Source organism: Saimiri boliviensis, chromosome 6 (genome assembly GCF_048565385.1).
Source record: "Saimiri boliviensis isolate mSaiBol1 chromosome 6, mSaiBol1.pri, whole genome shotgun sequence".
Lineage (NCBI taxonomy): Eukaryota > Metazoa > Chordata > Mammalia > Primates > Cebidae > Saimiri > Saimiri boliviensis.
Window position 1 is genome coordinate 87694976 of NC_133454.1, and position 9542 is coordinate 87704517.

A 9542-nucleotide genomic window follows, 5' to 3' on the forward strand; every position below is an offset into this window, starting at 1 on the left:
CTTGTTTCCTGGACTGATGTCCACTCCCCAGGACAACTCTCCACACGTACACTGGCTGCACTGCCCAGTGTTTCGGTTTTTGAAATTATTCAGGCACAGCTGTAACCCTTTCCCATAACTACCTCCTCCCCACCATCCAATTGCTTTCTTCTGGTTCTTTTTATCTACAATTCAAAATAAATATTTTGGCCTCTATTGGCAACAAACCCTTGAATCTCTTTCTCATCATTTCTCTAGATGACAGGCTTAGAGGGGAAATGAGACAGGAAGAATTTTTTTTTCTTTTTCAATTAATTTCAATGTCTTTCAAGTCTGAGTAAACTCTGGGCACAGAACAACCAGGATGATACAATTATGGAAACTATTAATCTCTCCATCAAAGGAGAGCTAGCTCATGGTACGGAGCAGTTGGCACGTTCCTCCAAAGGGTTTCTGCAGCCTGATCCTCCTGGTTTCCCTTGGAGTCACAAATGCTCAGGGTACACCTTTTAGGAAGTAGGCAACTTCCTAAGAAAATGAAATAATCCTTGAGTACTTTGTGACTTGTTCTGGGAAATTGAGCATTTTTCCTCAGTTGCTCTAAAGAAATAGCCAAATCACATTAAAGCATGTTCAAATAGAATGAAAGAGAAAAATCTAACATTTTCAAATCACTCAAGGTTCATCCAAAATTGTGAAATCTGGATCTTTAAAGCCAAGTCAGATATCACTTGATGTGAGCAGCAAACAAAGGGGTGCATTTAGAAGAAGCTGTCTCCAAATTGCTTTGAATATTGAACGGCACAATCACAGTAATGAAAATAATCTCTAGAGGTTACTTAGGACAAACAGAACAGTTACCTGGTTTGTTCAAATAAAAAATAAAAATAAAAATAAATTAGAGAATTTAATTCAGAGATTTTGTTCCAGGGTCCACATCGACAACTTTTTCTTCTTCCAACGACAACAGAGTACAGACTTCTCTGTGATTGGGGGCAGGGGACAGCGTTAAAGGATTTAGGAGTTTCCTCCCAAAATTGCTAATGATTGGCTTATTCCTTGGTACAGGTAAGGAAAGTCCAACACCAGTTGCATTTCGAAGAAAGCACACTCATAGATTTACAATGCCATCAGCGTCCCCAAATACAGCCCCACAAAAAGAACGAATTTCCAGAGATGCCAAATTCCTCAAATGGTTTGGGTTCAACAGGCATCACTCAAATCTACACCATCCTATCTTGAGCGACATAATGAAGCCATAGTACATGCATTTGCTTGAATTGCGGGCTGTTATTAACATATACAATCCCTACCCACCAACTGCTTTCAATGTACACTGCTTCCTGGAAGCAAGCCCATACTTCAGGAAGTCAGACTTCTCCAAGGGAACAGAAAGCCTCTTTGTTCTTTCTTCCCACTATCCTGTTGGAGCCTACATGTACATTGGGCCTGAGCAGGAAGGTGTCACTTCTGTGAGGGGACTGTTCACAGAACTTTAATTTCTCTTATAATCATATAAAGCCTGAATGGTAAGGGGGAAAACCCATAAATGTCATTATAAACAGATCCTGTGATGTCAAAGGAAAAACAGCTGGAGAGAGGGAGTTTAATAAGCAGCCTTCTTTTATTACAACAGGCTTGACGTCATTGATTATTTATTATTTCCAACACTGAAACATAAAGTCATGTGCTACACTGTGGACCAGGATGAAAAGGATATGTGGACTTTTCTGAGTATTTTAATATCCTCTTATTGACAGTAGATAGAAGATCTGAACAAGGACTGGGAACAGGAAATGATTTTAGTGATTTTATTACGGTAATAGAGAAAAGCATTTCCAATGGCAGCGTTTGGCAGATGGTCTGGTAAGTCCTCAACCTCTAAACAGCCTGCAGGTCAACAAGCTCAATATTGATACAAGGTCAGTATGTAATTACGAGGTGTTCTAGCAAGCAAAAAAGTTTTTATAAATACGGGCTGTAGCCTTGGCAGTAGAACACAGGAAGCTGGTGTTTAAAAGTTAATTTAGGCCGTCAAGGTGGCTCATGCCTGTAATCCCAGCACTTTGGGAGGCCAAGATGGGTGAGTTACTTTAGGTCAGGAGTTCAAGACCAGCTTGGCCAACATGGTGAAACCCCATCTCTACAAAAAGTACAAAAATTAGCTAGGCGTGGTGGCAGGTGCCTGTAATCCCAGCTACTCAGGAGGCTGAGGCAGGAGAATCGCTTGAACCTGGAAGGTAGAGGTTGCAGTGAACCGAGATCACACCACTGTATTCCAGCCTGGGGTGACAGAGCAAGACTCCATCTCAAAAAAAAAAAAAAAAAAGTTAATTTAAAACCATTTCACAAGGAAAGGTATTTAGAGGCAGCACAAAGTATATAGTAAGAGTTCTTGATATTCTAGTATAAATCAGATTTGCAATGAAATCAAGCATGGCACATCTTCACTTAGTTTAGCTCTAGTGAAAAATAAACATGGCTGTAGAATTTTCAGTTTTGAGAGTTTTCAGATTTCATTCAAGAAAACCTAAGAAGTTATTAGCCAATTCATTTTAACCGACATCAAACATCATTTTGGTGAGGCCACCCCCACTTAAAAACGGATTTCCCTGGAACAAAACATTCATGTTTGGAAGCTCCTTAATATGTGAGACTTGTACAGGCCTTTACAACTTCCAGAATTTAAAAAAATCTCATTAACACTTAAAATAATCCTGCAGGGTAGGCAATAACATCATCTCTATTCTATAGGTGAGGATGCTCAGAAAGGCTGACTGACTTGGTCAAGGTCATACTGACCCTTGATCACCTGAATCAATGCTTTTCTTTTGGTTTTCACCACTAATGTGTGTTCTATTTCTGTTTGATATGATCTATTTCTGTTCAATATTCCATATATTTTAACATAATAAAAATCATATTTCATATCCAACATGTTTCCTTTTTTAAAAAATATGCTTCCCATTTTGCCATACCTGCTTGGTCAAGCATGGATGTGAAATGTTAAGTTCCTTATAGGATATTTCCTATATTCATATATATATATATACCTGTTCCTTCCTGTAGAAGGCTATGATTTTGAGTGTCCAGTGCCAATTCATCACATGGAGCTATTTTTCCTGAGCCCTAGGTGGAGCAGTCATGTTCAGAGGTGAGAACAGTAGATTTGGAGTTCAACTTCAAATGTACTATTTCCTTGTGAACTGTCACTTATAAGCTGTAAATCTCTCCCAATTTAGTTCAATGTCTCCCTGTACAACCTGTCTCTTTGGTTGACATTGTTAGGCCTTTAAATGTTTGTCTTCCTTGGCACTTTGTCCTAAGCCCTAAAGCTGTTATCTCTAGCCCACTCACTCACAGAGTTCCAGGTCTGTAGAAATGGGACACCTATATGTGGATGTCCAACAGGTATTCAAAATTGAACATATCTTTTACCCACCTTTACCTGCAACTCTTCCTGGGTTACTTCCCTATCACAATAAATGATGCCATCATCTATTCAGTTGCCTAAGCCAGAATTCTGGATTTAACTTCTCAGTCTCCCTTGCTTCAAATCAATGCCCAAATCCCGTTGCATGTACTGCTAAACCTCTGTGTATCAAGCCCCTCCTCCTTCAGAAGGCTTTCAGTGATCATGACACTTTGAGAGCTTCTCACTGCCTTCAAGGTCACACTCAGCATGGTGAAGTGCCACTGAGGACCAGAGAATTTCCCTTTGCCATGACATTTTACAAAAAATCCTCCTCAGCCCTATGAGGCATGTGGTTTAGATCGTAAGGGCACACAAGAAATCAATCAGTTGGCTCTTCAGAACCTTGTATCATGGACAGCTTGTGTCTCATCCAGAATTGGGGAACTTACACTACCCTGCATCCTACCCTTCTCTAACTCTACAGTTTCACATTTTCTCCGTCTGTCACTTATTACACCATTCCTGGTGCCATTTTTTTTTTAAAGATGGGAACGCAAACGATCATGTCCCAAGTAGAATTTATTATAAGTTTACTATAGGAATTTGGCACATCTTACAGACAACCTAAAGCAGGAATTACTGCCAGAACCCATGAGACTCTGACATGAAGCTGGAGAGCAGCTGATAAGGCAGCTTTTTTTTCCTGCTGTTTCAGTGAGTCGTTACTTCAATAAAGATGTGTTAACAAACTACCCCAAGAATCAATGATTCAAAACAATAAGCATTTAGCTACTAATCACAGATCTGTAGGTTGGCTGCAACTCAGCTAGGTTACACAACTCAGGCTGCAGAATTTTTAAAAAATGTCTTTTGGAGGATGGGGTCTTTCTCTGTCACCTATCCGGAAGTACAGTGACACAATTATAGCTCACTGCAGCCTCGAACTCCGGGGCTCAAGCAATCCGTCTGCCTCAGCTTCCCAGGTAGCTGGGACTGCAAGTGCAAGCCACCACACACAGCCCAGGCTGCAGATTGGGTTTAGGTTTGCTCCATGTTTCTCATCCTCCATATCAATGGCTACCCAGGGCATGTTCTTCTCATGGTAACTGACAGGAGCACAAGCCAACTGCTACAAGTAATCCGCTTACATCAGCACCATAAACATTCTATTGGCCAAAGCAAGTGACTTGGTCAAGCTCAAAATCAATGAACAGGGAAGTACATTCCTTCCACTGAGAAGCCATGGCAAGGGCACAGATACACAGAGGTGAAGATCGAGAACAATGATCCAATCTGCTACAGGATGCATGACCTCTATGCAGACCAGCTTCTTCCTCTGTTCCTCTTACATATGACTCTGGAATGGCAGGCCCATTAGGGCAAGATTTTTGTCTGCTTTGTCCCCTATATTTCTACTACACAGATTTTGTCTGTTTTGTTTACTGCTGTCTTCCTAGTGCTTAGAATACCTGGTACATAGTGGATGATAAATATGACTGACTGCCCCACCAAATAGTGCCCTCAGCCTTGTAAACTACGTGGCCTAGAGTCCAGTGTCCTTGAGTCAACCTGAGTTGCCCAGCTTGGGCTAACTGTCATTCCCTTATTAAACCATATGCTGTAACCATGGGAAGAATGTGGGCAGTCCAGGGGCAATTCTGGAGAAAGGAGCATGGATAAGCAGAGCGCCTAACTGTCTCTTCCACATGATGTACCAACACTTTCATGATCCAGTCCATGCCTCTCCACGGAAAGCAAGTGCAGTATAGTGGCTAAAAGAATATTCATTAGGCTAGGCGGGTCCAGATCCAAGCCCTGGGTCAGCTACTTACGACCTAAGTAACTTTCAGCAAGTTATTTTAACACTCTGAATCTTCATTTCTCCATCTATTAAAATGGTGACAATTACCTTATGGGATTATTGCAAAATTAAATAATATATCTAAAGACCTTTATAGTGTCTGACACATAGTAAAACCCTCAATAAATGGTGGCCATCTCTAACAGGAAATTAAGTCTGATGTCTACTACACCCTTGTGTCCTTAGGTAAATTTTGCATCATACTCATTTTAATTTCAACTTTAGTTGACTGTGTTGGGTTGCACACTTAGCCCAAAGTAGCCAAACCACAGATGACCCACAACTGCTTGATATGAAAAGACTAGCAACTAGGCAATAATTTCTTTCTCACAAATTTAAAGAAATGCCAAGAGAATAGTGATTAAGCTGGGAGAACACAACCCCCAAAAAGAGAGGCTGGTATGGTCTTGAGGTCCACATACAAGCTGAAGTCCTAAGAAAGAAGAAACTGAAATGGAAGCCAGGTGAGACAGGGACTCAAAGCAGACCCTGATGCTACCTCTTTTGGTACAGATCCTCTCCCCTCCAGGTCTGGTTTCAGTGTGGCATGGCCCTCTCCCAGAATTGTGATCCTTGCCAGAGCCCTGAGGCATGAATTAGGATAAAATGAGAATACCCTGCTCCACAATGTTACTACACTATAGAATCTTGTAAATATCCAGGGAAAACACAGTTGTTAAGAAAGGGCAATCACATGGGTACAATAATCATGGTAGAAGGAGCAACCTGATACTACAAAATCTTTGGCTGTGAAATGTGAACTCATGGAGGTTTTCTGGCTTTTATATTACAGATGTTCCCTGGGTTGTATAAAATTGGATTTAAGCAAATGTGACTTCATGCAAATTATCTAAGACAAATTATAAAAGCTTAGCAATGCAAAAGATTTTGCATTCTACACAGAAATACAAAGCAGTCAGGTTGATGAACAAATATTATGGAAAGCTAGCAGCATCCACCGCAAGCTGCCCTCAGGCTTCCAGTCTTACCTGCTTTTTTTTTCTTTTTGGTTGCTGACTGAGGTCTGGACTGCCCCACGAGACTCAACACTACATTGGCCCAGGCTCTTGCAGGTTTGACTAGTTCAATGACATAAAAGGAACAAGCATCTTTCATCATCAAATTAAAGCTTAAATTGTGTATGATTTATTTGCTTTTATAATTTTACAGGAAGGCCAGGTGTGGTAGCCTGCAATCCCAGCACTTTGGGAGGCTGAGCCAGGATAATTGTTTCAGGCCAGAAGTTCAAGACCAGCCTGGGAAACATAGTGAAAACCCATTTCTACAAAATAAATAAATAGACCAAGTGTGGTGGCTCACACCTGTAATCCCAGCCCTTTGGGAGGCTGAGGTCGGAGGATCACCTGAGGTCAGGAGTTTGAGACCAGCCTGGCCAACACAGTGAAACCTCATCTCTGCTAAAAATACAAAGATTAGCCAGGTGTGGTGGTGTGTGCCTGCAGCCCTAGCTACTCAGGAAGCTGAGGCAGAACTGCTTGAATCTGGCAGGCGGAGGTTGCAGTGAGCCGAGATCATGTCACAGGAATCCAGCCTGGGCAACAGAATGAGACTCTGTCTCAAAATAAAATAAAATAAAAATGAATAAATAAAAGTTAACTGGGAGTGGTGGCATGCTCCCACAGTCGCAGCTATTTGAGAGGCTGAGGTGGAAGGATCACTTTAGCCCGGGAGTCTGAGGCTGCAGTAACCTATGAGTGTGCCACTCCATCTGGCCTGCACAACAGAGCAAGACCCTGTCTCTAAACAAACAAAGCAGTATAATGGAACCCCGTGTAATTGTCACCCAGCTTCAGCAACTCCAACTGATGGCCAGTCTTGTTTCATCTACTCCATTAACCTACTTCTTTCCCTTTCCCCAGACTATTTTGAAGCACATCAAAGACATCATACTATTTTACTATAAATATATAACTTTTAATAATGGTTCTTAGATTGGATTCCAAACCAGCAACAAAAAGAAAAATACTCTACTCACGATGCTGAGGCAGGACTGCTTGGGCACAGGAGTTTAAAACCAGTCTTAGCAAGAATATAGTGAGACTCGTATGTCAAAAAGGAAAGAAAAATATGGTAAAACATGGTATGGTTAAGAGGGGCATTTACCTATTTCCCCTTTCTTAAAACTTCTGACAGGAGCATGGAGGAAATTGAAGTTGCAAAGTGATAAAAGAGAACACATGCTCAAGTAGAATAAATAATCCAGTCCTAAATTAATATGAACCTATTTTTTTTAAAAAAAGGCTATTGAAAAGGTTGTAAAGAATATTAGTTGAAGAAACAGAATACTGGAGTCATAGATTATCAGCTTCAAAGCTAGCTCAGACGCAGCATCACTATTGCCCAGTCTCAAGAACAGATGATGGTGTTCAGTATTTCACGTACTTAAGATTTTCTGAACCCCTAACAGGTTTTTTTTAATGCTTATAGTCAGTTTCTACATGCATTCCACCAAAAAAAAAAAAAAAAAAAAAAAAAAAAAAAAAAAACCAGTACATCAGGCTCAGAGGTGGCTCTTAAACTTTCTCCCACTTACATACCAAAATTATTTAGTAACTAATTCAAGAAAGGCAATAGGAAATATTAAAGATAGAGTAGGAAAAGTCTTTTGATCTAGAAAGATGAACCTACCAAGAAAACAAGAGTTTAGCTATATCCCATTTTCTGTAGAGGATAAAATATCTTTAAAAAAAAAAAAAAAAGTGGAAAGAGACCATGTCTTCTTTCTTAGTGGTTTAGGTCTTGAAATATCGAACTCAATAACAAATGCTAACTCAAGCTCATTTTGCAGTTTTCCTCTCCCCTGAAAAAAAGTATAGGGGAAAAAATGTGTCCATTTGTGTGTGTAATTTCAATTGTGTATAAAATTTCATATTTATGGTTCTGGAGGAAGCACCATTTCAAAATATCACTGCAACTGATTCAAGAACTTAATTTTGTGAGTGACTTCTTCAGATCATGTAGCATTAAAAATGATTTAACACTGGTCACTTAAAGAAAAGTATCATAATTTATAGATATGGGATGTTTTCAAACATACAAAAGTATTACGAAAATATGTACCAAAACTCATGTTAATAATAAAGAAGTAACAAACACTACAGGTCCAAGGCAGAAATGTGAGCGGAAAATAAATTAGACACTCCCAGCCTTCCCACTACTATCCTCTTTCTCTTTCTTCCTCTGTGACTTACCATTTTTGTGCAACACTCCTTCAGGTACATAAGGTCCTTGTGCTTCCCCTTTTAAAACATGCTCTCAGAAAAAAAAAAAGAAAATGTGAAATTCATGTGCATTGAGGTAAACATAACTAATAACCTCAAGTATTATTCTTACTCAGTATTTGCATCTTAAACTTTAAAAAAAGAGTGGAATTTTTGTGTCAGCTAGCACGTAGGAGTGATTTCATCAGTGCCTTTGAAATCTCACATTGAATACAGTCAATTCAGCCTACCAATAAGGTCAGCACTGAGGACATGCAAATATACATACAGTATAGTATATATAAACCTACCAGTGAGCGTTCACCTATAAGATTTTACTTTTATGTTCCAATTCTTTTCAGCAGTGACATTTCGAACAATAAAACTACCTCCGAACTGGAAATCATATTATCTCTTACCAATAAGATTATTCTATGTTTCATGAGCAGAAATCTCTCAAGGAAAGAAAATAAAGTATGAGGCAAGACAAACACTTTAAAGCCAAAAAAACTCTGATACAAATTGGGAAGGGGCTGTACCAAAAGCGAGGTTTAGAAAGCTGGCTTTGTTAAAACACACATAAAGACTTGGTAGGAAAAAGCCCCTTCTCTTTCTCCCTTTTCCTCCCTGAATGTAGATAAAGGCCCAGCCCCCTTAACCACAAGACAGTAAGCATGAACACAAAGGTCTACATGGCAGACTGCATGAAGGATGAAAGGAGTCACCTTATTTCATCTGAACTTTTTGCATAAGTTTCCTGAAAGACATCAGATTCAGCTGTTACTGGAGGGTTTCTGCTACTGCAGCTGAATATCCTTATAGTGGATACAAAGACGTAATTCTCACTTAAAAAATTAACAGCCATGAAGAAAATCCTCAAATCTCTCACATATCCTAAAACGAACCTCAACGATAAGCTTAACATTTTTCCTTTCCTCAACTGAGGAAGATAAATATTACGTAACATAAAAATAGGGGTGACAGTGGTGAAACTCGAGATTCCAAAGTTAAAAAAAGTGAGACAAGTCTAGGAGAGAAGAAGGGCACAAATGTAATACCAGACAAC

The 9542-nt window shown here is 39.7% G+C and overlaps 1 protein-coding gene across 3 annotated transcripts in view; it reads right to left on the bottom strand.

The window, feature by feature from the left end:
• TPH1 (tryptophan hydroxylase 1) overlaps nucleotides 1–9495 on the bottom strand; it is a 50616-nt gene extending 41121 nt beyond the window's left edge. For 2 of the 3 annotated variants that reach the window (XM_074401197.1, XM_074401198.1), the window contains exons 1-2: nucleotides 7252–9495; nucleotides 6245–6334 (exon numbers count right to left, since the gene is read on the bottom strand). In XM_074401197.1, coding sequence (XP_074257298.1) covers nucleotides 6245–6334; nucleotides 7252–7355 — 194 coding nt within the window. In that variant the 5' untranslated portion in view covers nucleotides 7356–9495. The remainder of the gene's footprint in view (nucleotides 1–6244; nucleotides 6335–7251) is intronic. The other variant, XM_074401199.1, reaches the window with a different exon arrangement.
• Nucleotides 9496–9542: the final 47 nt, after the last annotated feature.